Source organism: Pongo abelii, chromosome 19, assembly GCF_028885655.2.
Source record: "Pongo abelii isolate AG06213 chromosome 19, NHGRI_mPonAbe1-v2.0_pri, whole genome shotgun sequence".
In the NCBI taxonomy this organism is placed as follows: Eukaryota; Metazoa; Chordata; class Mammalia; order Primates; family Hominidae; genus Pongo; species Pongo abelii.
In genome coordinates, this window is record NC_072004.2 from 98,017,954 (window position 1) to 98,044,533 (window position 26,580).

Consider the following 26,580-nt stretch of genomic DNA (forward strand, 5'->3'; position numbering starts at 1 on the left):
GGCCTGGCCTCAGTTTTGGGGGGGCCCAAGTCAGGACAGGCCTTTTGGGGAGCAGAGCCCTTGGAGCAAGACTCTCCTGGACCACAGTGGTGAAGTGGCGAGGACCCCACGGGACCCCTCATGCAGGCACTGCTTTCTGTTGTCTGTTGCAGGTGCCTGCACAGCTGTGTCGGCAGGGAATGACAGACGAGCACACGTCAGGCACCCTTCTCTGCTGAACTGCTATTAAACTTGTTTTGTTGAAACATTTTCTTTCCTGTCTAGATCCTAGATCAAGGTCTGTAAGTCTACAGCTGCATCTGTTTCCCCAGTAAGGCTGCTCCTGTGTCATTTCACGCCTCGTGGCTCCAGCTAATTAAGCGGGAGAGGGATTAGTTTCTCCAGATTCCCCCTAGTTCATGGACATGTACTCTCTCTTTTTTTTTGAGACGGAGTTTTGCTTTTGTTGCCCAGGCTGGAGTGCAATGGCCTGATCTCGGCTCACTGCAACCTCCACCTCCCAGGTTCAAGCGATTCTCCTGCCTCAGCCTCATGAGTAGCTGGGACTACAGGCTTGAGCCACCACGCCTGGCTGATTTTGTATTTTTAGTAGAGACGGGGTTTCTCCATGTTGGTCAGGCTGGTGTGTGCTGGGGTGGCAGTGGCGGGTTCGTCCACACGTACACACCAGCATGTGTGCTCGGGGAAGGACCCCCCAAGTGGAGTGCTGGACATGGGCTCGCTCCAGAGGCGTCTGACGCAGAAGCTCCTGAGAGAAGTGTCTCCTTGAGGAGGGGAGGAGTACTACGGTTAATGAATACAAGAAGGTGTTTCTCACAGGAGAAATAGGTCTAGGAGGGTTAGGTCATTTTGGTTTTGACCTGTCAATACTTAACATAAATGAAGAATTACAAAACAAGAGTCAGTCTTTTTCCAAGATGTATTCTGTCATCGTGAGCTGAGCCTGTTGGGCTGGTGACATCCAGAATGTTCCAATTCATTGGCTGGAGGGAGGACCCAGTGCTGCAGATTGTTCTGGGAAGCTGGCACAGAAGTTGGTTGACACAACGAAGTCACCACTAAGCCACTGCTTAAGTCTAGTCCTTGGCCTTCTTTTTCTGCTCTGTAGTCCAAAACTGTGAAGGTAGCAGCATGTTGAATATGTCACCAGTTGCTTCATTTTTTTGGTGCTGTAATGTGGTGGTGAAAACTGCCATGTTGAATCCAGAAATCCGCTCCAGCAGCTGTTCTTCAATATATTTTTGTACCAAAAAAATGTATTCAGGCTGGGCGCGGTGGCTCACGCCTGTAATCCCAGCACTTTGGGAGGCTGTGGCCGGCGGATCACCTGTGGTCGGGGGTTCGAGACCAGATGACCAACATGGAGAAACCACATCTCTACTAAAAATACAATATTATTAGCGGGGCATGGTGGTGGCGTGCCTGTAATCCCAGTTACTCAGGAGGCTGAAGCAGGAGAATGGTTTGAACCCACGTGGCAGAGATTGCGGTGAGCTGATATCGCGTCATTGCACTCCAGCCTGGGCAACAAGAGCAAAACTCCGTCTCAAAAAAAAAGAAAAAGAAAAAAAGAAATGTATTCATTAAAAATAGGTGTATAGGTGAGTTTATTCTCTTCCATGTCTTCAAACTCCAGGTAGTACTTGTCCATGAAATTTCTCTGTAATAACTGGAACTCGTTATCCATGATAATGTCCTCTAAATATCCAACCACAACAGCAAATTCATCAGAGGTGGAGGAGAAAGACAGCACAAAGCTCTCTTCTTCTAAGGTGTCCGTCACTGCAGCCCCGAATAGGCTCCTGCCCTGTCTGCGGCCTGACCTGCATGCTCGGCGCGGCGGGCGGCCAGGTTAAGGTCTCGAAGCCAAGGCAGCACCTGCGTGCCAGGCCCAGCCCTGGGTTAGGGGCCCGCCGGGCCCTCTGTGCGTTCCGCTGACACCGCGGGTCAAGGCCTCGGTGATTGCAAAATGATTTTTTATGGTTTTATAATTTTACTTAACCCAGAATTGAGATAATTGTTGTGACTATGAAAAGTTTGAAAGGACGGGTCTCTCAGCTTCCAAAGGGACTAGAGCTGGTTCCTTTTATTTATTTTTATTTTATTTTTTTGGGACAGAGTCTTACTCTGTCACCCAGGCTGGAGTGCAGTGGCGCGATCTCAGCTCACTGCAACCTTTGCCTCCTGGGTTCAAGTGATTCTCCATCCTCAACCTCCTGAGTAGCTGGGACTACAGGTGCATGCCACCATGCCCGGCTAATTTTTGTGTTTTTACTAGAGATGGGATTTTGCCATGTTGGCCAGGCTGGTCTGGAACTCCTGACCTCAAGTGATCCACCCGCCTCGGCCTCCCAAAGTGCTGGGATTATAGGTATGAGCCACTGCGCCCATCACTTGATCTCTTTTAAAGGGAGGACTGTGCTCTGGACTCACCCTCACCCTTGCACTTTTGGAAGCGTTCCTGGACATTAGACCCATCCTCTGAAAGGAACTTGGCCTGTTCCTTCTCCTCAGTTTCTGTACACGTCCTTACTGTGCAGAATGCACACTGGAGGGCACTCAGGGCTGGGTGAGGTTAAACAGACAAACTGTCCTTGAGAAACGTGAGGTCTGCTTAGGAAGGCTGCAGGAAGGCACAGAGGGGAGCCCTGGAAGGGAGGGACCTAGTGCTCAGGGAGGGCTGATTTTCAGCAGATGCTCAATTTGGAAAACCTTTGAGGGAAAGATAATTTGCCCAAAATTGCAAATCCTTTTCTTCATGTTTAGCATTAAAGAATAACAGCCCACGTTTTCTCTGAAAGCTTTAAAATTTCTGAATCATTAGAGTCCAGTCAATGTGGTTTTAATACATGTAGCAACAGAATGAAGGAACATCCATCCTGGGTTTGATCAAATTACAACGGCCTTAAATTACCTTAGAAACATAGTTACTTTATTCCATTTGTGTCTACATTAAATGTCTCATTAATTCCTCATATTTTCTGGAGTCTTGTTGGCTGGCAAATCACAAGTAATCTTTCCTCATTTGCCCTTGGAGTTGTTGTCAGGGAGATGGATTGGAGAATAAAATAGGTTAGAATCTATTCTGATGCTGCGGACTGGGTTCTTTTACGTTTTCGGGACAGAAAATAGCAGCTCCCCAATTCCACAGACTTACTTTGCGTCTCGTAAGTGGTGGTGGTGACGCAGGGGCAGGGCTTCTGGCCCGTGTCGCGTTCTTCTGCTCACATGGCTGGAGTCTGGCCCCGAAGTCACCTTTTCTGCTTCCAGATTCCCACTGTGCTAACCTTTTCTCCTAACAGCATGCAAATTAAATGACTCCACATCAGTCAGTACAGCCACAGCCTTCACTTCCGGGCTTGTTGACTGTTGTCTGCTCTTCAGCCTCGGACGCTGTGTGGGGCAGCTCTTTCTGAGTCCCCACTTAGGAGGACTGGTCCTGGTAGAACAGCGAGAGGGGAAGTTGTCCTTCTCAGGCAGTGGCTGGGATTGCCGTTTGCACTGCTTGAGGGTTTTATATTACCATCGTCTGGGTTTGCTTTTCTTCAGCCATAGTCTCAGAATCTACCTTCTACTTCACACTTAAAATTCTGAGAGCAGTTGGCAAAGCTTTGCCTTCTCTGTCTTTGTCGGGGCACCAATAACAGTCACGTTTGATTTTCTGGAGGAATTGATAGAAAGATTGGGCATCAGCTAAAGCCAAATAAAACATTATAGCAGGTATCTGTAGTTATTAGAATACTTGAAATCTCATCTGATGCCCTTACCTGTAAACAGTTTCACAAATCCCACACACGGCCTAGCCCACCTCTCCATGTCGCCCATGAAGTAGCTCACATCCACAGGGCCCAAAGGCGTTAGGATGGCACTTGAACAGCCCCCGAGATTGGTTATAAAGTGTTATTTTATATGTTGGATTTCTTAGTCACCTTTGACAATTTGGAAATTCAGGCTGAGGCTTGCAATTCTAATAAGGTTAATTGGGGAATTTAGAAATGATTTTTTGGATAGCTCCAGATTTTGTTTTGAGTGATCACCATTTTAACACTTTAATAGCTTAATTTTAAATCTACACATTAATGTAAATTCACGAAATGTTTCTGTGAACCCATGACTTTCGTCCGGCTTTGGCTGTGATGGTGCAGCCTGAATCAGGTCACAGCGGGGGCTTTCTTCAGGTTGTCTGTAAACCCTTAGCTGGGCTTTTTTTTGAGATGGAGTCTTGCTTCTATTGCCCAGGCTGGAGTGCAGTGGTGCGATCTGGGCTCACTGCAACCTCCTCCTCTTGGGTTCAAGCGATTCTTCAGCTTCAGCATCCTGAGTAGCTGGGACTACAGGTGTGGGCCACTGTGCCCGGATGATTTTTGTACGGTTTTTTTGTTTGTTTTTGAGACAGAGTCTCACTCTGTCACCCAGGCTGGAGCGCAATGCCACAATCTCAGCTCACTGCAAGCTCCGCCTCCCGGGTTCATGCCATTCTCCTGCCTCAGCCTACTGAGTAGCTGGGACTACAGGCGCCTGCCACCACGCCCGGTTAATTTTTTTTGTATTTTTAGTAGAGACGGGGTTTCTCCGTGTTGGCCAGGATGGTCTGGATCTCCTGACCTTGTGATCCGCCCGCCTCGGCCTCCCAAAGTGCTGGGATTACAGGCGTGAGCCACCGTGCCCGGCCGATTTTTATATGTTCAGTAGAGATGGGGTTTCACCATGTTGGCCAGGCTGGTCTCAAACTCCTGACCTCAACTGAGCCCTCGCGCCCGTCTGGCTTTTTGTAATAGAAAGAATGATGCACTGATGAGGAGGTGGGAGGGAAATCTTTCCTGTGTACCTTACGAAATTATTTCAAAGATCAAATAAAAAAACAGAGGCACTTTGCCAAGTCCTCTCTTCCTGGAAGATGGTGTCCATCCTGATTTTCAGCCTCCTGCTCGTTTTTCTTTTTTGCGGGTTTGCCAAATACTTTATACTGGATTAATTTACTTTTAATGGCATGACAGATTCTGTAAGCTAATTCTGTGCAAAAAAGTATTTTAACAGAATGGCTCACATCAGCTCTGTTTGTCTCCAAGCAGGGAGAGGTTGGCAGCTAAGTCATTGCCTCCACCTGGAATGCTCTGTGCTGACTGTTGCAGTCCTGGGTTTCCCACCTTGAAAGGAGATGGAGTCAGAAATGGCCTCTGTCCGCGCTGTGCGGATTGCCCATCCCTCCTGTTCCCAGCTCCCCACCCTGCCTCCCGGGGCCCGTTCTGCCACAGAGTGCGGTGTCCCTTCCTCTTTGGAAGCCCATAGCAGTCTTGGGCTGAAGGGCTCAAACCCCAGGCTGCTACTTCCCTTGAGAATTGCTCACCAAGGCGGGAGGGCTGCTCCTTCCACACAGCACAGCCCGTAAACGTCACTCTCTGTCATCGTTTGTAAGCATGATGACTGGGTTTTCACGCTCCTCCATAGGATGGGCCTTCCTCAGACCTTGTTATGTTGTCAGCACATTACTTGTGTGACGCAAAAGAAAAAATATTCATTCTTGCGGTCTGCCAGGCCTAACCTGCAGGTTTCTGCTTTGCAGGGCACTAAAACGAGGACACATTTTTATTTCTCAGCAAATAAATATATGAATTCTACGTATTTTTTTTATGTTTCATAGAATTCAATTCGCCACAATCTCTCTCTGAATCGTTATTTCATCAAAGTGCCGCGTTCCCAGGAAGAACCAGGCAAAGGCTCATTCTGGAGGATAGACCCAGCCTCTGAAAGCAAATTAATAGAACAGGCTTTTAGGAAACGACGGCCTAGGGGCGTGCCCTGCTTTAGAACCCCTCTGGGACCGCTCTCTTCTAGGTAAGGAAAAAGAACAAAAGGCCTCACTTCATGCTAACTTAACTTACCTTCAGTGTATTGGGAGAATTTCCTTTTGAAAATGAAGGAACTACCAAATGCATTATGATTAAATGTTGGGATGGGGATTTGAGCAAAAGTGTTGGGTGCTGCCCAGGTGTTTCTGGTTCTAGTGGTTGAAACATTTGAGACGATTTGCAAAGTTTAAACTGCACTCGATGCAGTGATTGTTGCTTCATGGGGCTCATTGCATGTTATTCATACCAGTGCCACGTCGACGTGTGTCCTTTCCTTTGGCACAGGAAAAGTTCTTAAAACTACTTTTTAGGCCGGGCGCGGTGGCTCACGCCTGTAATCCCAGCACTTTGGGAGGCCGAGGCGGGCGGATCACCTGAGGTCAGGAGGTCGAGATCGGCCTGGCCAATATGGTCAAACCCCGTCTCTACTAAAAATAAAAAAAAATTAGCCGGGCGCTGTGGCGCGCGCCTGTAATCCCAGCTACTCGGGAGCCTGAGGCAGGAGAATCGCTTGAACCCGGGAAGGCAGAGATTGCAGTGAGCCGAGATCACGCCACTTCATTCTAGCCTGGGCAAAACAGCGAAACTCCGTCTCAAAACAAAAACACACTACTTTTTAGCTGCTTAAGCTCGAGTTGACTTATACAGTGTTAATTTGCCTGAGTTTAAATACTTATTTTTAGCTTCACAAATACTGTTTTTAACCAAAAAAAAATGAGCGTAATGTAAGTCTTAAATGCCCACGGACTTGCCCGCTGCTGGCTCCTCCTGTCTGTGCACAGAAGCTGCTTAGAGAGGGCAGCCAGCTCTGCCCCGCAGCCATGCCGTGTATGTGGGCGAGGGGCCCGTGATCGCCCTGTCACACACAGGCTCAGCCTGTCTCCCCGAGTGTCCCGCTCAGTTCACAGGCGTACAGAGAAGTAGAACTTACACAACAGTACTTGGTTGTCAGGAGACAAATTACACCCCCTTTGCAAAGTGCACTTATTAAAACAGCAAGTGCTTTCTGAGTGCGTCACCTGTAAAAATGCAATGTCTTCTTCTCGGTGACACAGGAGTGCCCCAGCCTCTCCCAATCACGCTGGAGTGCTGTCTGCTCACTCTAGTGGCGCCCAGACCCCTGAGAGCCTGTCGAGGGAAGGTTCGCCAGCCCCCCTGGAGCCTGAGCCTGGCGCCGCACAGCCCAAACTCGCTGTCATCCAGGAAGCCCGGTTTGCCCAGAGCGCCCCAGGTGAGACAGCGGGAGAGGAAGCGAGGGCCAGACAGCGTGAGCCAGACGCGGACGCCTGGGCTCCACAGAGAAGAAATAGCCGGACTGGAGGCCTGCCTGTCCCTCTGTACCTTATACTAGTACCTGAGTGTGATTTTATAGGCCTTGGAAAACTAATAGCACTGGGAGTGTTTTTTAAAAATCAATGAACGTTCTTTAAACGACACTGTGAGTAGATGCCTGAAATAACTTAGAATTAACCTGTTTCTTAGTTTGTCATTCAAAAATCCATGAAACACCCCCTGCAAAAAAACAAACAAACAAAAAAACACGAAGTAGACAAACTAGACACTGGAGGCAAAAACATGTCCTTTTTTTTTTTTTTGAGACAGAGTCTCACTTTGTCACCAGGCTGGAATGCAGTGGCGTGATCTTGGCTCGTTGCAACCTCTGCCTTCCAGGTTCAAAGAATTCTCCTGCCTCAGCTTCTCGAGTAGCTGGGACTACAGGCACACACCACCACGCTCAGCTAATTTTTGTATTTTTAGTAGAGACAGGGTTTCACCATGATGGCCAGGATGGTCTCGATCTCTTGACCTCGTGACCTCGTGATCCACCCGCCTTGGCCTCCCAAAGTGCTGGGATTACAGGCATGAGCCACCACGCCCAGCCTAACATGTCCATTTTAAGGAATAGGCAAAACAGTTTGCAGTTTACTTAGAAAGTCATAATGTGGAGTAAAAATGTGTGCCCTGGGGAATTAAACAAACATAGTGTGGAAATGTGTCCAAACTAAGTCTGTTACAGTTGACAGACAGTGAATTGGATCAATTAGGATTCCTGGCCCTCCTGGGCCAGAGAACAGCCCTCCCCTGCCCACTGGCGGTGGCCCCTGACAGCCATGTCTCCCTCTCTTTGCTCTAAGCCCCCAAACCATGGCAGAGGCCCCTGACAGCCATGTCTCTCCCTCTGCTCTAAGCCCCCAAACCACAAAGGGTGAGTGCCAGAGGCTCTATGACAGCCCCACTCTGTTTTTGAACTTTCTGCTTCCCTTCCACTCGTTATAGGAGGAAGATGTTGATCCTAGGTGAGTGTGGCCCTCGTCTTTCTGGCCTACAGGGGCAGTTTCTTCTTCTTTTTTATTTTTTTTTTTGTTCGTTTGTCTTGAGACAAGGTCTTGCTCTGTCACTCATGCTGGAGTACAGTGACGTGTTCTTGGCTCAGTGCAGTCTCCACCTTCCAGGCTCAAGCAATCCTCCCTCCTCAGTCTCCCAAATAGCTGGGGCTGCAGGCGCACACTAACATGCCCAGTTAATACTTGTCGTAGAGGCAGGGTCTCCCTATGCCCAGGCTGATCTCAAACTCCTCCCACCTCAGCCTCCCAAAGTGCTGGGATTACAGGCGTGAGCCACTGTGCCCGGCCCAGTTTCCTCTTATATTGAGTATTGACATTTTCTTTTTTATAAAGAAAGAACTGTGGGAAGAGGGGTTACCAGATATCTAAATAGAGCCAAAATTGCATTTTTAGCAGTTAGAGATAGGAATTAAATACCCCTATTAAAATACTACACCTCCCTCATTATTAGTAACTTTACTATTGTGAGGTGAAATAGGGCCATATCCTGTATTTTAAATTAAAGTTTGTATGTTGCTTGTCAGTGCTGAGTGTGAGAACCTTTGTAGAAGTCAGGATCTGTGAGTGTCAGTCCTGCTGTGTCTTTCACCAGGGTCACCTCTGTCCAGCCAGCCAGTCTTAATCACCGTCCAGCGGCAGCTACCACAGGCCATCAAGCCTGTCACCTACACTGTGGCCACCCCAGTGACTGCCTCGACCGCCCAGCCACCTGTCGTGCAGACGGTTCACGTCGTCCACCAGATCCCAGCGGTGTCGGTCAGCAGTGTGGCCGGACTGGCCCCAGCGAACACGTGCACTGTCTCTGGACAAGCTGTGGTCACCCCGGCAGCCGTGCCGGCCCCCCCTAAGGCAGAGCTCCAGGAGAACGGAGAACACAGGGAGGTCAGAGGTAGGTGGGGGGAAAGGAGGAGAGGCTGCCCTATCAGCCTCACACTCTTGGAAGTCCGTAAGATTTGCTCATCCTTGGCCAGGTGCGGTGGCTCACACCTGTAATCCCAGCACTTTGGGGGGCTGCAACGGTGGGATCACCTGAGGTCAGGAGTTTGAGACCAGCCTGACCAACATGGAGAAACCTCGTCTCTACTAAAAATACAGAATCAGCTGGGCATGGTGGCGGGTGCCTGTAAATCCCAGCTACTCCGGAGGCTGAGGCAGGAGAATCACTTGAACCCAGAAGGTGGAGGTTGCAGTGAGCTGAGATTGCGCCATTGGACTCCAGCTTGGGTAACAAGAGCAAAACTCCGTCTCAAAAAAAAACAAAAAAAGATTTGCTCCTCTTTTTCTAATTTGCTGTTTGTTTTAGAGGCGTTTTCTAGCAGGTGTGATAGCCATCTGGTTATTATGTTTTAAACTGGCAAGATTTTTATTTGCTTTCCAGTAATACTAATGTCGTTTCTTTTCCTTTTAATTTCAGTGAAAGTAGAGCCTATTCCCGCCATTGGCCACGCCACGCTCGGCACTGCCAGCCGGATCATTCAGACGGCACAGACTACCCCGGTCCAGACGGTGACCATAGTACAACAGGCACCTCTAGGTCAACACCAGCTACCAATAAAAACTGTAACACAAAACGGCACTCACGTGGCATCAGTCCCCACCGCGGTCCACGGCCAGGTGAACAATGGTAAGTCGTGCGGGTCGGTGGCTCCCCGCGGGTGTGGGCACTGGGAGCAGAGACCCTTCTCACTCGGGGTTTGGTTCTGAGTGACGATTTTAACTTTCGTCTGAGGAAATGTTTGCATTTCGAAGCTGCAGGAAATCTAGTAATGCTGTAGGAATGGTCGTGTAGCGGCCGTCAGGGGATTCCCGTTGGAGACCTGCCTGAAAAGAGATGAGAGTTTCTAATACGTTGAGAGAGAAAAATACTCTCGCCTCCTGTAGATTGCCTGGGTGGGCCTGAAATGGCTGTAGGCCGAGCCCGCCGAGCTCCGCTGTGGAGCCGCCACCTGTCTTTTCACTTGGGTCGCGCGCCCTGTGGCGGTGCCGTGCGCTGAGGGTGGGAGAGGGGCTGCTTTTATGTGCGCTTTGCTCTCGAAGTCCGTCGGAGGCCGTGCACAGAAAACCGCACGGATGTTCTGACATTGACAAGCGGAGACACCAGAACCTCCACGCCGACACCAGGTTATCTGCCTTCGCCCTGCCCTGGGGAGTGTGGAACGGGTGGGAGTCCCTGCCGGCTGCCGAGTCAACGCTGCTGTTGGGGCCTGGCTCAGGTGTGGGCTCCCGCTGCTCTGGGTTGGGTCCGTGCGGGCTGTTGGAGGCCGCGTGGCTGATCCTGGCGCTTGCAGGATCTCAAGCAGGCAGATCCGAAGCTACCAACTAAAACCGTCTCTGTGCCAACCACACGCTTTCTTTGAAAGAGGGTCCAGGTCAGAAGGCTTGATCACGACGCTTGAATCCTTACCGAACGCTACGAACAGAGACCTTGAAACCTGCAGGTACCTCCTACTCTGACTCAGCACCACCCTGCCTCTCCCCAAATTTATGGAAGAACAAGGTCTGGAACCTTTTCTAGGGAAGACTAACTACCTGAGGGTTTTTTGGTTTTTGAGTAATAGCAACATGTGCTGCCTGTAGATAGATCGCAGAGTTTGCAGTCATCAGTTACCTGTTTGAATGCCTTCGTCCCCAAGCCCTGTGTCTCCTCCTTCTCTTCTCTCTGGGTAACTGTGGCTCTGGATGCTCTAAGGTGATAAACCTGGTGGCACTGCAGGTAGCTGGGAGGAGATGGAAGCCGGGAGGGCCGGTGGTTGGAGGGCAGGCGGTTGGCTTTCTGGTCTTAGTCATTCCCGGTCTGAAGACAGGGTGGAGGCCTAGTGATTCCCAGACTCGATATGTGTCAGAATCACCCAGAAGGCTTGGCTGTTAGAGGCCAGAGTGCTGCGTTCCCCAGAGTTCCTGACTAGGCATGTCTGGTGTGGTGCCCAAGAATGCATTTCTGAAACATTCCAGATCTGCCAAGAGCCACCGGTGCAGGTCAGAGGCTTTCTGGATCCACCTCTCTTAGAAGCAGTTTGAAAAACCGTATCCCGGCCTGGTATAGTGGCTCACGCCTGTAATCCCAGCACTTTGGGAGGTCGAGGTAGGCGGATCACGAGGTCAGGAGTTCAAGACCAGCCTGGCCAACATGGTGAAACACCATCTCTACTAAAAAAAAAATACAAATTAGCCGGGTGTGGTGGCGGTTGCCTGTAGTTGTAGCTTCTCGGGAGGCTGAGGCAGGAGAATCGCTTGAACCCAAGGGTGGAGGTTCCGGTGAGACGAGATCACGCCACTGCCCTCCAGCCTGGCCGACCGTGCGAGACTCCGTCTCAACAAAAAAAGAAAAACTGTATCCTTTTTATGTATTTAAGTTATCTGGAATTTTTCGTTATAAATTTAAGCTAGTGTTTTAATTTTTCACTATTGAAAATATTGATGTTTTAAAATAAAGCTTTTACGGGATTATTTTCAGTGTACTGCTGGACTCCAAATACTGACATCATGAGATGTCCACTTGCCCACGTGTGGACACACAGGCAGGAGTGGCCCAGATCCTCCCTCGTCTTTCCATCTCACATTCCCCAACAGGTTTTGTATGAGTCACATACTTTAGGCTTAAATGTCATTTATTAGTCATATCTTTTCTCTGCAGCAATAAAATATAGATATAAATATTAAAGTTTAATTTGTCTATGAATAACAAAATTGATAAAACCCAAAAATATAACAAATTCTTATAAAACCAAAAATTAAAATATTACTGAAGATGCCTTTCTTAGTGTATTTAGCTTTAAAGGAAACCACCTGATTCGTTCTGTATTCACTGATGGTTGCACAGTCCTAGTGTCAGCACTGAGGACCTGCTTCCACTCAGGAAGGAGAGGACAGTGTCAGCACTGAGGACCTGCTTCCACTCAGGAAGGAGAGGACAGTGTCAGCACTGAGGGCCTGTTTCCACTCAGGAAGGAGAGGACAGTGTCAGCACTGAGGGCCTGTTTCCACTCAGGAAGGAGAGGACAGTGTCAGCACTGAGGACCTGTTTCCATTCAGGAAGGAGAGGACAGTGTCAGCACTGAGGACCTGCTTCCACTCAGGAAGGAGAGGACAGTGTCAGCACTGAGGACCTGCTTCCACTCAGGAAGGAGAGGACAGTGTCAGCACTGAGGGCCTGTTTCCACTCAGGAAGGAGAGGACAGTGTCAGCACTGAGGGCCTGTTTCCACTCAGGAAGGAGAGGACAGTGTCAGCACTGAGGACCTGTTTCCATTCAGGAAGGAGAGGACAGTGTCAGCACTGAGGACCTGCTTCCACTCAGGAAGGAGAGGACAGTGTCAGCACTGAGGACCTGCTTCCACTCAGGAAGGAGAGGACAGTGTCAGCACTGAGGACCTGCTTCCACTCAGGAAGGAGAGGACAGTGTCAGCACTGAGGACCTGCTTCCACTCAGGAAGGAGAGGACAGTGTCAGCACTGAGGACCTGCTTCCACTCAGGAAGGAGAGGACAGTGTCAGCACTGAGGACCTGCTTCCACTCAGGAAGGAGAGGACAGTGTCAGCACTGAGGACCTGCTTCCACTCAGGAAGGAGAGGACAGTGTCAGCACTGAGGACCTGCTTCCACTCAGGAAGGGAGAGGACAGTGTCAGCACTGAGGACCTGCTTCCACTCAGGAAGGAGAGGACAGTGTCAGCACTGAGGACCTGCTTCCACTCAGGAAGGAGAGGACAGTGTCAGCACTGAGGACCTGCTTCCACTCAGGAAGGAGAGGACAGTGTCAGCACTGAGGGCCTGCTTCCACTCAGGAAGGAGAGGACAGTGTCAGCACTGAGGACCTGCTTCCACTCAGGAAGGAGAGGACAGTGTCAGCACTGAGGACCTGCTTCCACTCAGGAAGGAGAGGACAGTGTCAGCACTGAGGACCTGCTTCCACTCAGGAAGGAGAGGACAGTGTCAGCACTGAGGACCTGCTTCCACTCAGGAAGGAGAGGACAGTGTCAGCACTGAGGACCTGCTTCCACTCAGGAAGGAGAGGACAGTGTCAGCACTGAGGACCTGCTTCCACTCAGGAAGAAGAGGACAGTGTCAGCACTGAGGACCTGCTTCCACTCAGGAAGGAGAGGACAGTGTCAGCACTGAGGACCTGCTTCCACTCAGGAAGGAGAGGACAGTGTCAGCACTGAGGACCTGCTTCCACTCAGGAAGGAGAGGACAGTGTCAGCACTGAGGACCTGCTTCCACTCAGGAAGGAGAGGACAGTGTCAGCACTGAGGACCTGCTTCCACTCAGGAAGGGAGAGGACAGTGTCAGCACTGAGGACCTGTTTCCACTCAGGAAGGGAGAGGACAGTGTCAGCACTGAGGACCTGTTTCCACTCAGGAAGGAGAGGACAGTGTCAGCACTGAGGGCCTGTTTCCACTCAGGAAGGAGAGGACAGTGTCAGCACTGAGGACCTGCTTCCACTCAGGAAGGAGAGGACAGTGTCAGCACTGAGGGCCTGTTTCCACTCAGGAAGGGAGAGGACAGTGTCAGCACTGAGGGCCTGTTTCCATTCAGGAAGGAGAGGACAGTGTCAGCACTGAGGACCTGCTTCCACTCAGGAAGGAGAGGACAGTGTCAGCACTGAGGACCTGCTTCCACTCAGGAAGGGAGAGGACAGTGTCAGCACTGAGGACCTGCTTCCACTCAGGAAGGAGAGGACAGTGTCAGCACTGAGGACCTGCTTCCACTCAGGAAGGAGAGGACAGTATCAGCACTGAGGACCTGCTTCCACTCAGGAAGGGAGAGGACAGTGTCAGCACTGAGGACCTGCTTCCACTCAGGAAGGAGAGGACAGTGTCAGCACTGAGGACCTGCTTCCACTCAGGAAGGAGAGGACAGTGTCAGCACTGAGGACCTGCTTCCACTCAGGAAGGAGAGGACAGTGTCAGCACTGAGGACCTGCTTCCACTCAGGAAGGAGAGGACAGTGTCAGCACTGAGGGCCTGTTTCCACTCAGGAAGGAGAGGACAGTGTCAGCACTGAGGACCTGCTTCCACTCAGGAAGGAGAGGACAGTGTCAGCACTGAGGACCTGCTTCCACTCAGGAAGGAGAGGACAGTGTCAGCACTGAGGACCTGCTTCCACTCAGGAAGGAGAGGACAGTGTCAGCACTGAGGACCTGCTTCCACTCAGGAAGGGAGAGGACAGTGTCAGCACTGAGGGCCTGTTTCCACTCAGGAAGAAGAGGGCAGTGTCAGCGCTGAGGGCCTGTTTCCAGATGAACCTGAAAGTCTGTCAGTCATCTTGGCTGGGTGTGGTGGCTCACGCCTGTAATCCCAGCACTTTGGGAGGCTGAGGCGGGAGGATCACTTGAGATCAGGAGTTGGAGACCAGCCTGGCCAACATGGTGAAACTCTGTCTCTACTAAAACTACAAAGATTAGCCAGGTGTGGTGGCGCATTCCTGTAATCCCTGCTACTCTGGAAGCTGAGGCAGGAGAATCGCTTGAACCTGGGAGATGAAGGTTGCAGTGAGCCGAGGTCACACCACCGCACTCCAGCCTGGGCAACAGAGCGAGACTCCATCTCAAAAAAAAAAAAAAAAAAAAAAAGTCTTGTCAGCACCAGTATTTTCTATTATTGCTTTCATGCTCCATCCCATAGTTTTCATCCCCAAAGCCAGTGCCCAATTGAGCAGATGAGAGAGGCTGTTGAGAGAGAGGAGGTGGCAGATGGGCTTTAAGAAAGACTTCAGGACCAAGAGGAGATTCTGGAAATGATTTTCCTTAAAACAGTGTCGGCTACAGCCTGGATGCTGAACACCTAGGATGAGAACCACTGCACAGGTGCTCATAACTTTGGCCTCTTGCAGTCTTTTTTTTTTTTTTTTTTTTAAGAGGTAGTGTCTCACCATGTTGCCCATGCTGGGCTCAAGCTCCGGGGCTCAAGCAGTCTGCCCACCTCAGCCTCCCAAAGCGCTGAGATTACAGGATGAGCCACTGCCTCTGGCCAGCACGTCTTTTCGTGTACTTTATAGTTATTTGTATATCTTGTTTGAAGAAAATTTTTTTAAGTCCTTTGCCCATCATTTAATTGGGTTGTCTTTTTGTTGTGAAATTTGTAGTTCTTTATTCATATGTAGAGATTTCAGGCCTTTTCAGACATGTAGGTGTACCTCAGAGACATTGCAGCGTTGGTTCCAGACCACTGCAAAAAAATGAATATTGCAGTAGAGCTGCCAGTCACATGAAATTTTTGGGTTCCTACTATATTAAGCAATTATGTTTATACTATATTGTAGTGTAGTATATTACCCCAAGGTAAATTTAGTATTTTTACTGAGGAATTATGTGGATGTGGCCGAGTTTTCTGGCCCAAGCATGGGGTTAGAATGTTGTGTGCAGGGAGGGACTGCACAGGCTGCCTGAGACTCCCCCAGGGGCACCAGAGGGCTCAGCACCACGGGCAGAGAGGCCGAGGCTGGGCTGCCTGCCCTAAGGGGGTTCCGTCCTCACCCTGGCCCGGTTCTGCCTCTGCCACCAGCTGCTATGGGACCCGGGGCTCAGGACTTGGCCTCTGCGTATGTCGTGAAGACAGTGCTGACAGATGGGAGGTGGGGCTGACAGGACGAGGGGTCAGGATGTTCCGGCTATGCACTGTAGCCCTGGCCTTGCAGGACAGCAGGTGACTTGGTGGGATGATAGGTGAGTTCCGTGGGCAGGCGCAGGGCATGAGCTGCCAGTGTCTTCCTGGAAGGTGACTCTGGGGTTGTCGCTCCAGCTGGAGTGTGCCCTCATTCCTGCTTCCATAGGGGTCTCCACGGAGGCCTCATTCAAACACAGGCGAGCCCATCCCTGGCCTGTCAGGTTCACCAGGGCGGCCCCTGGTCCCGTTGTCACCGTCGTCCACACCCTGCCCACCTGCCAGTGCTCTGGTGTCCCCTGCTCTGCTCCAGGGCCTCAAACCCTGTGCAGAGCTGGGGTGCATCATGCTGCCGCCCCATGGAGAAGGCCTGGAGAAGATGGAAGCCGGGAGGCTTCCTCTTACTAACAGGAAGGGAAGCCCCAGAAATGTGCCTGGCACCCAGAAACTGCTCCAAGCTTGTTCCAGAGTGTGGGGAGGGCTTGAGGCCTCCCCTTTTTGAGTACATGGAAAGGAAAGCCTGGCATTTTCTGGAAACGCTCCCAAGTCACCCTGGCAGGGAGATGTGGGAAGAGTCCAGGCACCCAAGCTCATGCATATTCACTTCCTCCCATCACATGTGCTGCGTACAAGCACCCTCAGAGCTCGCTTTGGGGGACCCCTGCCTCAGGGCTGCGGTGCCACTGTCCACACCACAGGCCCTTCTGCTTCTTGTTTCCAAGGCTCACCTCCTGTCTCTGGGCTGCAGGCGCTGTTTCTGGTTTACTGGCACAACTGTGGTTGTGTTTTTGTTAATGACTTCATCTTTGCTGCTGCTGTTTTGAGATATTGTCTTGCTCTGTCACCCAGGCTGGAGGGCAGTGCCGAGATCTCAACTCACTGCAGCCCCGACCTACTGGTCTCGAGCTATCCTCCTGCCTCAGCCTCCCAAGTAGCTGGGACTACAGGTGTGCAACACCACATCCAGCTAATTTTTTGTAGAGACGGGGGTCTCACTATGTTGCCCAGGCTGGTTTCAAACTCCTGGACTCCGGTGATCCTCTAGCCTTGGCCTCCCAAAGTGCTGGGATTACAGGCGCGAGCCACCATGCCCGGCCAGTGTTGTCGTTTTGATTTGGGAGTTCAGGGCTGAACTGTGTTTGGCCAGGGCCTCGCCTGCTCAGTGTGGTCCTGGGCTGAGCTGTGTTTGTGTTTGGCCGGGGCCTCGCCTGCTCAGTGTGGCCTGGGCTGAGCTGCGGTTCTGGAGCATGTCTTGGCTCACACATTGACTCCTCCGGCCTCTCTACCGTCCTGGTCCTTCGTGGGGCTCACATGTGTGTCCTCTTGTTTTCTTTCTGTCACCTTCTTAAGGGTTCACAGATCACTGTCAGTGGAAGGTGTTGCCACAGCTCAAGCCTCACACAGTGGAGGAACCTCATGAGGCCCTTCACGGGGCCACTCCCTGTCTGGCCAGGCCTGCCTGACCAGCCCGGCTGCTGCTGCTTCACCCTGCGACGTTCTCCTCAGGCCTTGCCTTTCGCTTCTTTGGTTAACATTGTTCCCGCCTTGATCGTTTGCTCCCTCCTGCCTAACTCTGCTCTTCTTCGTTGTGTAGCAGTTACGTGGTCCTCAAATATCATTTGTTGACTCCAGTGTTCCCTGGGGCATCTCCTCAAGCTGGCCGGGGTTGTCTGCATCTCAGCGGTGGCCCCTGGTGTGAGGGCGCACACTTTGCAGTGAGAGTGAAATGCCCAGTTCGCGCTGGCAGAGGCAGACCCCGTGAAGGTCTCCCTGTGCCAGGCACAGGCTCTTATTCTGAAAGGGTATGCAGCAGTTTCTGGAAGGAAGGAATGAAGGAGGGAGGGAGGGAAAGAGGAAGGAAGGAAAGGAGAGCGATAGGCACAGAGGAAGGTAGATGAAGCCCCGCGCTCCCCAGAGCCCAGCCCTGGTCACCGCGTGCTGTGTGGGTGCCTGTGCCAGGATCAGCTGGCTGGACGGCTATGGCCCCACACCTGCAGGCCACGTACCTGGGAGAGTGTGGGCCTTCAGAGCCTTCTGGCTCCCGGCCCCACAGAGGAATTACGGTCCCGTGTCCCTCACAAGGACCCTTGCAGTGGGAGCAGTGCATCGGCACAGAGCAGGACACAGGGGAGCCGGGCTGAGGCTGCGGGTCCTTTGTGGCCGCCAGGTGCTCACACGTGCCTCGGTGGGGATCTGGCAGCCAGATTTGGGGTGAAGATTTGATGATGTGGGTATCCCTAGCTGGTCCCACAGTGACGATGGGTGTTGCGTTGTGAGCATGTAAAACAGCAGTGACGTCTGAGGGTCCCTGGACGTCTTTCACACCCAGTCTCAAAGCGGAGCCTTTCCAGGCAGAGCAGCAGCTGCCGCCACTGGATTGACAGCCCCAGAGCAGCGGGATCAGGCCATGAGGACGAGGAGGTGCGAGGCCTCGGGTCAGGGCCTGTGTTCTGCGGGAGCCACACCCATCATCACCGTGGCGGTGGCAGTGGAGCAGCTGCCCTCGTGTCTGAGCTGCTTCGGCGTCTCTGTCCACAGTATAGGGTCTTCTGATGCTTCCTGGAGGTCTTGGAGGGGCTTGCTACCTGTAGTATCCACACAGCCCACAACTGAGGTGTTGTCAAGTGTTATGACATAGGCTGCCTGTGGGGTAAAAGTTGGCTGCTAAGAAATGCTCTAGACAGGCCGGGCACAGTGGCTCATGCCTATAATCCCAGGACTTTGGGAGGCCGAGGTGGGTCATGAGGTCAGGAGATCGAGACCATCCTGGCTAACATGGTGAAACCCCGTCTCACTAAAAATACAAAAAATTAGCTAGGCGTGGTGGCGGGCGCCTGTAGTCCCAGCTACTCAGGAGGCTGAGGCAGGAGAATGGTGTGAACCCGGGAGGCGGAGCTTGCAGTGAACTGAGATCTCGCCACTGCACTCCAGCCTGGGCGACAGAGTGAGACTGTCTCAAAAAAAAAAAAAAAAGAAAAAAAAAAATGCTCCGGACACTTCAGTTTGAAAATATTGGAATTTATGTGGGGAGGATTCGTGTGCATGGAAGGCCAAAAATGTGAATGCATCTCCGCAATCTTCTTTCCAAAAGCCACCCTCTGAATCAGTGAGGACCCTCAGGGTGGGGAACGTCCCCTTGTGAGCATCTGGAGATTGGAGTAGGCAGCAGCTGAGCCCGCTGGCTGCTTTGCCACAAATCCTGAACGTCTCTGTAGATAGACTTGCAGAGGAACTTAGTTCTTCCCCTAAAGGAATAGAAACAGTTGGGCACTGTGGCTCACGCCTGTAATCCCAGCACTTTGGGAGACCAGGGTGGGCGGATTGCTTGTGCCCAGGAGTTCAAGACCAGCCTGGGCAACATGGTGAATCTCTGTGTCTACAAAAAATCACAAAAAATCACAAAAGTGGCTGTGGTGGCGGCACCTGTAGTCCCAGCAGAACACAGAGCAAGCCTGTCTACGAGTTCAGCCGGTGAGGTGCAGGGGCTGGTGAAGACGGCTGCGCTTCTGCGTGTGCTCAGAGGCAGGGTCGCCTCCAGGCCCCATGCGCTAAGCCGTGACTCCCTGTGCCACGCCCGTGTCCACGCAGCTCACGTGGGCCCGAGGTGCTCATACATCACACTCCTTGTCCAGGATGGTCCTTCCTGGCACCATGTGGTCCTCAGCGCAAACCAGAGTTTGCAGTGCTCGCTGGATGGACCCTTCTGCGTTATTTAGCATTTTTAGATTAACAGAGCTCAGTGCCTTCCCAAGAGAGCACATGTGGGCCTCATTGGGAGCATCTGCCCAACTCGTGTGCGTGTTCCTTCTCTGCCCTGGAGCAGAGGGGTCGCCCTCTCTTGTGGCCCACCCCGGGGCTGCAGGGCTGATGGCTGCTCCCTCCCCAGCTCTGGCGCCTCCAGGGCTCTGCTGCCTTTAGCCTTCCTTGTGTGCTCTCCACCTCCCTCAGCGCCTCTGCTGAGACCTCTGTCTTCAGGGCCGGGCGTGTTAGCACAGCCCCTCTGCTGTTACAGGGGTCCATGTGGGGTCTCCACGTGGTGGGGTGCCTCGCGACAGAGGCTCTGTGAGGGCAGGGCTGGATGGATGAGAGTATTTAAGTGTCACCATTTCTTTTTCTTTTTTTTTTTTTTTTTGAGACAGAGTTTTGCTTTTGTTGCCCAGGCTGGAATGCAGTGGCATGACCTTGGCTCACCGCAACCTCTGCCTCCTGGGTTCAAGCAATTCTCCTGCCTCAGCCTCCTGAGTAGCTAAGATTACAGGCACCTGCCACCACACCTGGCTTAATTTTGTATTTTTAGTAGAGACAGGGTTGCACCACGTTGGCCAGGCTGGTCTCAAACTCCTGACCTCAGGTGATCTGCCCACCTCGGCCTCCCAAAGTGCTGGGATTACAGGTGTGAGCCACCGTGCCTGGCCTCCCAGTTTCTTTTCACTCCAGGCTTCTCACTGCTGTTCTCTAATTGACACAGAATAATTGTGCATGTGTGTGGGGCGCACAGTGATGTGGGAAGCATGTGGCTTGTGATGGGCACATCTGTCGTCTCATTCACCATTTCTAAGTGTGGGACCTTCTGGCTGTTTGAAACCGTATCATTGACTGTCATCATCTTGCAGTGCTGCAGAACACTGAACTTGTTCCTCCTGTCTAGTTGTCGTTTCTAGTTTTATGTCTTTTTAAAAATTATTTATTTTTTATAGAGACGGGGTCTTGCTATGTTGTCCAGGCTGGTCTCAGCCTCCTGGCCTCAAGGGACCCACCTGCCTCAGCCTCCCTTGGGATTGCAGGCGTGGGCCACTGTGCCTGGCCTACACCACTTGTATTCTCTGGGTCATCTGGTCAACTTGAGTCCTGGTGAGGGTGAGGCTCTTCTGTTGGGTGACTCAGCCATGTTGTGCTGCCGTAACAGAACACCCAAGATGGAGTACTTTATCATGAACAGAAACGGATTGGCTTGCAGTTCCGGAGGCTGGCAAGGGCCTTCTTCCCGTGTGCTCATGTGGTGATGGGGCGAAGGCATATTCACCCTTTTATAATGAACTCACTCCTGGAATCATGAACCTGTCCCTTGGTGACAGCATTAAGCTATTAGTGAGGGCAAAGCCTTCATGGTCAGGTCACCTTCTGAAGATGCCACCTCTTCATTAGGCTGCGTGGCAAGTGAGTTTCAGCATTTCAAGAGACCAGTGTCCACACCGCAGCAGCGACCTCGTCTCCTTCAGGGTATGGTGCTTGTCAGACATTGGCTGTGACTCGCGTCTGGGTGCCTCTCTCTGTGGGGGCCACCCTGCCGTCAGGTGCCAGGAAACCGACATCAGGGAACGTGGGGGTCTCCCTGAGAGGGTGCCGACCTAACACAGCTCCTCCGGGTCACGTGGGTGGGCTCAGCGGCCTCCTGTGCCTCCCCTAGGCCTGGAGTCTCCCCTGCCCTCTCGTTGGGCTCCAAGCCTCTTCCTCAGCCCAGCTTCCTGCTTTGTGGCAGCTGTGCTTTCTGGAAGCTGAGCAGCTTCTTTTTTTTTTTTTTTTGAGACGGAGTTTCTTTGTCACCCACGATCTCAGTTCACTGCAACCTCCGCCTCCTGGGTTCAAGTGATTCTCCTGCCTCAGCCTCCCGAGTAGTTGGGACTGTAGGCCCCCACCACCTCGCCCGGCTAATGTTTTTGTATTTTTAGTAGAGATGGTGTTTCACCATGCTGGCCAGTTCGAGGCTGGTCTTGAACTCGTAACCTGAGGTGATCCTCCCGCCTCAGCCTTCCAAAGTGCTGGGATTACAGGCGTGAGCCACCGCACCTGGCCTCTTGTTCATGTTTTATGTGTAAATTCATCCTCTGCTATTTCTGTTGCTCAGAGGTGGAAAGGAGAAGGGAACACGATGAAGTCACACATCCACACTGTTGACAGGGGTTTGGCTTCCAGGGAACACACCTCTGTGGCCTCAGGGCCGTGTCCTGAATTCCAAAACGGGGCTCTCACGGCCGACCCGATGTCACTGGGTCCCTGTTTGCTGCTTGAGTCTCTTCGGAGCCCAGTGTTGGCTCCCACTCTTCGTGGCTGCCCCAGCTATCTGGCCATGAGGAGTTGACCACGCATCTGGCCGAACTCACATCTGCTCCCCTGGGGAAGAGCTGGGGGCGGAGGTCGGTCCCTGACCAGCCAGCGTCCCTGAGGGGACTGCGAGTAGGAGGCGGGTATTGCCCACGCCAGGGCCTGTGGTCTGAGAGGGCCCTTGACGGACAGGTGAGCAAGTCCCCCTCCCACATCTCTAGGCACCAGGGCGGAGCGTACCATGTGTGCTGTGTTTGTGGTTGGGTTCAGGTACTGTCCTGTAGGCGTGTCTGCTCTGAGCCTCCCGGGACAGCCTGAAGGGGTTGCTGCACAGCTGGGTTGGGGCCTCCCTGGGGGTGTGTGCCTGCTTCCGCCCTGGGGTGCTCTGAGTTGGTCTGAGGTTAGAGAAGTGCAGTGGCTGGTGTGTGCGCAGCCTAGGGGCCTAGGGCCTGCTTCTCAGAGCATCACGGGGCCCACCAAGAAGTGCCCCCTGGGGAGGTAACGGCGTCTTCCAGAAATGCCGCCGCCCACAAAGAGGACTGGCCTGTGCCGGAAGCTGGAGATGGTGGGGTTCGATTGGCACCTGGGGGGTGAGGGTGCCCCAGAGAAACAGAGCCAAGGCGGCAGCCTGGAGAGATTCTGTGGAATCTGCCCACTCTGTTGTGGGGCCTGCCAAGCTCAGCATCTGCAGGGTGGACCGAGCCCCAGGGAAAGAGTCAGTGCTGGATTCTCAAGAGTCCAGAGGCCATCCAGGGCAGAGTGCTCCCCTCAGAGGACCTCAGTCTTTTCTTAGTCCTTCACCTGATTGGATGAGGCCCACCCACTCATGGCGATCAACTGATTTACTCAGAGCTGACTGATTTAAATGTTAATCTCATCTAAAGAAGTAACTATACAGAAACATCCAGAGTAATGGTTGACCAAAATCTGGGCACTGTGGCTCAGCCAGGCTGGCACATAACATTACCCATCGCATGTTAGTTGGAAGCTTGGCCTTTGGAATTAACTCAGCCTGGTCACCCATTAGCAGCCAGCAGTCTCTGTTCTGCCCACACACCTCTGTGGACTGACCCAGGACACAGGTGAGCAGCATCCATGGGAAACTGCGGTGCTTCTCTCCTATGGGACAGGTGGAGCCCTGCTCCCTTCTGTGTGGAAATGGTCCAGGAGCATCTTGTGTGGGTGGGGGGGCGAGGGCAGGGCCTCCGCATGAGGGAGAGCAGCGAGCAGCAGCCAATCCTTCGAGGAGCCAGCAGGGCCATCTCCTGTCTGCCTCAACCATTACTGGACTCAGCCTTTCTCCCCCAGCAGTGACATCAAAATAGCCTATTTATAGGACATAACAAAGATGATGCCAGCTGTTAATAAAAATGTCTGCTAATCAGCCCAGGCTCCTGTGCCCTTGGCCACTGTGGGCCAGTCCCTGGGGTCTTGTGGGAGCCTCCGCGGGCCCGGGAGTGGCAGGACCCTTAGAGGGCGAGGGTTCATGTGAGAGCGTGGGGTTCTGACTCCCTCGTGTCATTTCAGCTGCGGCGAGTCCTTTGCACATGTTGGCAACACACGCGTCCGCATCGGCCTCCCTGCCCACAAAGCGCCACAATGGTGACCAGCCGGAGCAGCCGGAGCTGAAGCGGATCAAGACAGAAGACGGCGAGAGCATTGTCATTGCCCTGAGTGTGGACACGCCACCGGCAGCCGTAAGGGAAAAGGGTGTCCAGAACTAGCGACTGGGAGAGCTTTTCTTTAACAATATCAACTGTGGTGCCAAAAGGAGACGTGGCCTCCCGCCAGCACTCGGGGGTGCAGGGCCCTGTGGTTGGACTTCACCTCTCAGCACTGAAAACAGAAAACCCAGGTGGCCTTAACACTCCTTAGTTTAAAGACAGAAGTCACACTTGAACAAAACCCACACACAACAAAACCTGATTTGGGAGACAGTGTCTCCACTGAGCACCTGCTGGGCTGAGCTTTTACCTACACGTGAAACTGTCCTCCCGCGAGGACCAGGCATCGCTGTGTGAGGACGGCACAGCCAGCGCCTGCCGTGAGTGGGTCTCCCAGGACTAGGCCTCAGGACGCGGGGGGAGCCGTCCCCGCCGCCCTCACAGGACCCACCAGGCAGCGGAGACGTGGAATTAGAGTATTTTGAGGTGTCCTTTCTTTACAAAATAATGGGGTCTTGGGCATTTCACATCACTCCATTTCTACTCAGACTTTCGGAATCACACAGGCCCTTTCCGTGGATTTCATCTGGGGACAAGAAACAACGTAGTTTTGTTTTTGTTTTCAGCCTATGGAATGATTTCGTCTGTCTTGTTAAAGTTCAGATGAAGCTACTCTGGCATCTGCACATTTCCGTGTTACAGCAGCTGCCTGATGAATTTTATCCACCTCCATTTCAGCGTGTGGCTCGCGTGGACAGGTGGACGGACACTGTGGCCGCATGGAACCTTGAGAACCCAGGGAGGAGCCGGTGCCAGGAAGGAACTGCCGGGACTCACCGAGCTGCACTTAACTGTTCTCTTTCTGGCTATTTTTTGTTGTTTCTTTGTGTTGACTTTGTCCCTGGCAAAATTTTCCACTCTGAGTAAAACAAGTCTCCTAAGTATTGTGTATGTTTAAAAACAACAGAACCATTTCTACTTCATTTGGAAAAAAAGATTCAGTCTTTTATCACAGGCCCTTTTGAAACTCAGATCCCAGGTCTCTCCGTGGTATGTTTGTATTTGGGGTGTCCCTCCGGCTCTGGGCGGCCTCTGACCCGCTGTCTACTCCCCGCCTTCGGTGGGCGGCCGCCGTGGTGGAGCGGGGTCCGAGCCACGTCCTGCAGGGGACGTCTGGGCAGTTCCTGTTTTGTGGTAGGAAATGTCCCTGACCTTTCAGAACCGAACCCAATCCTGAGGCTGACTCCTCTACGGAAAATGAGGACAGGACGGGGGTGAGGGAATGAGAGTGGGAGGTCCCCGCACCTCCTTGCCCGGCTCCTCAGGAAGAAAACCGCTCGCCCTTCCCGAGTGTGCCAGCCGAGGGCCACGGGCAGTGCACGTGGAGAGGGCATCAGCCTGATGCTGAGCTTTTTAATGTCAACATCATAACATTATTTATTTAAATGTAGTTATTTTGGTATTTAATTTTTTTTTAGAGAGGAAAAAACCTGTATTTTCCTGGTGGGATGAAATGGCTCAGAATGGTATATTTAGGCAATTTTAAAACATTTAATATTTACGTAAAGACCAAATATGATGAATCTGTTCCGTGAATTGTGTCGGCCCTCAGCATGGGGCTGGGGCAGCGTCACTGCGGTGGCGCACGCTGGAAGGTATGAAATCACTGCACACTAGCTGGATTATAACAGCCATTTAAGAAATAAAAGCGAAACCATCATGTGACTGACCGTGTGTGTGGCCGCAGGAAATCGCAGCGTGTGGCTGGATCAGAGCCCCTCGGTGCAGCTGTCTGCATCTTCCAAGCACTTTACAGATACCTTGGAATGTATATTTTTGTCTTCTTACTCAGAAGGTTTGCAGTTTGTAAAATAATCAGGATTCTGCTGTGTCCTGTGTGTGGGGTCAGCTCCCTCCACAGAGGGCTCCAGCTCTGTTGGTCACAGCTGATGGGGTTCTCTGATAGGAGATGAGCTCTCGAGCTCTGAGTGAAGGAACAGCGAGGTCACCGGTGGGGAGCTTGGCTTGGACACCAAGCACATGCATCGTATGTCCCCTTGGAGACGTTTTTATGCAGCTGTGTATGTTACTATCCAGAAGGAGTCGGGGTAGACCTTCCCGTGTAAGCTCAGTCCATAAACTGGTTACTTCTGATCCTGGAACGTGGGCTTTACATGATACGTCTGGATCTGTTTCTGTTGGGATCACAGGTAAGGAAAATGCCCATTCAAATGGTAAAGAAGGGAGGAGGGTTTTTTGTTTTGTTTTTTGTTTTTGCTGTAGGCACCATTCTGCATCTTGAACCCAGGCTGAAGTGTGCCTCTCACGGATGGAAGGTGCACACGCTCCTGTCTCCTCCTCACTCTGCCACGTTTACTTGGCTTCTTCATTGGTACCTAGGAATTTAAGAATATTGAAGCGAGAGCAGTAACAAACCATAGATGAGCAGACCCCCACACCCCGGGTTTTCTTGCCAGTCTTTCAGGCACTGTTTCTGAATTTTGAACTTACTTAGCTCTGAATCCCCAAGAACTTGAGCACAGCAAGGGTTGCTGAGCTGCTATCGCCGCAGCCCTGGCCCCTGGTGCTGGAGCTGCAGCACCTTTGGGAGAGGTCCTGCGTCATCCTCAGCTGCGTCGCTGTGAACTCCCGCTCTCCACTGTGTTCCTCAGTGTCTGATTTTCAGGAAGTCTCTGCTGTGACCTTTGCCCAGCTTCTGAGCTCCTCAGGGACTAGAAACAATTTCAGTAGCTTTGCCCAGAACCAAACAAGAAAACAAAAGGGAACTCCCGTATGACCCACGTCACGTGGTGCACTCGGAGTGTGTGCGGCATGATCCTCAGTTGCTCCTCCTCTCACTTTAGTAGAGTACGCGGTGGACAGCTGATTCCTTCAGCCGTCTGCCCACTTCCGTCATTGTCCTCCGCTAGAATAACAAGTAGTCGGTAGTCATGGCCAGAAGGGGGGTGGGGGCAGTGTGAGGACTTGGGGTTTCTGTGCTGTGTGACACAAGGAGATAAGTGACAATCTTGAAGTCCTAACTTCCACTATTCTAGAAAGTATAGTGGTGATTTGTGTGCAA

General features: G+C 52.2%; 1 protein-coding gene, 1 long non-coding RNA gene and 1 pseudogene across 2 annotated transcripts in view; 2 read left to right on the forward strand and 1 right to left on the reverse strand.

Annotated features, from left to right (window-relative positions):
- FOXK2 (forkhead box K2) overlaps positions 1-25,223 on the forward strand; it is a 91,169-nt gene extending 65,946 nt beyond the window's left edge. The window contains exons 5-9 of the mRNA XM_024234562.3: positions 5,642-5,835; positions 6,905-7,080; positions 8,787-9,083; positions 9,609-9,818; positions 23,362-25,223. Of these exons, the coding sequence (XP_024090330.2) occupies positions 5,642-5,835; positions 6,905-7,080; positions 8,787-9,083; positions 9,609-9,818; positions 23,362-23,558 (1,074 nt within the window). The 3' untranslated portion in view covers positions 23,559-25,223. The remainder of the gene's footprint in view (positions 1-5,641; positions 5,836-6,904; positions 7,081-8,786; positions 9,084-9,608; positions 9,819-23,361) is intronic.
- LOC134760581 (uncharacterized) lies at positions 4,399-5,687 on the reverse strand. Its single transcript, XR_010138358.1, has 2 exons — positions 5,348-5,687; positions 4,399-5,147 (listed from the first exon to the last, which is right to left on the reverse strand). It is a non-coding gene; the product is annotated as an uncharacterized LOC134760581 (long non-coding RNA).
- On the forward strand, positions 5,405-5,500 carry LOC112129830 (small nucleolar RNA U13; annotated as a pseudogene).
- Positions 25,224-26,580: the final 1,357 nt, after the last annotated feature.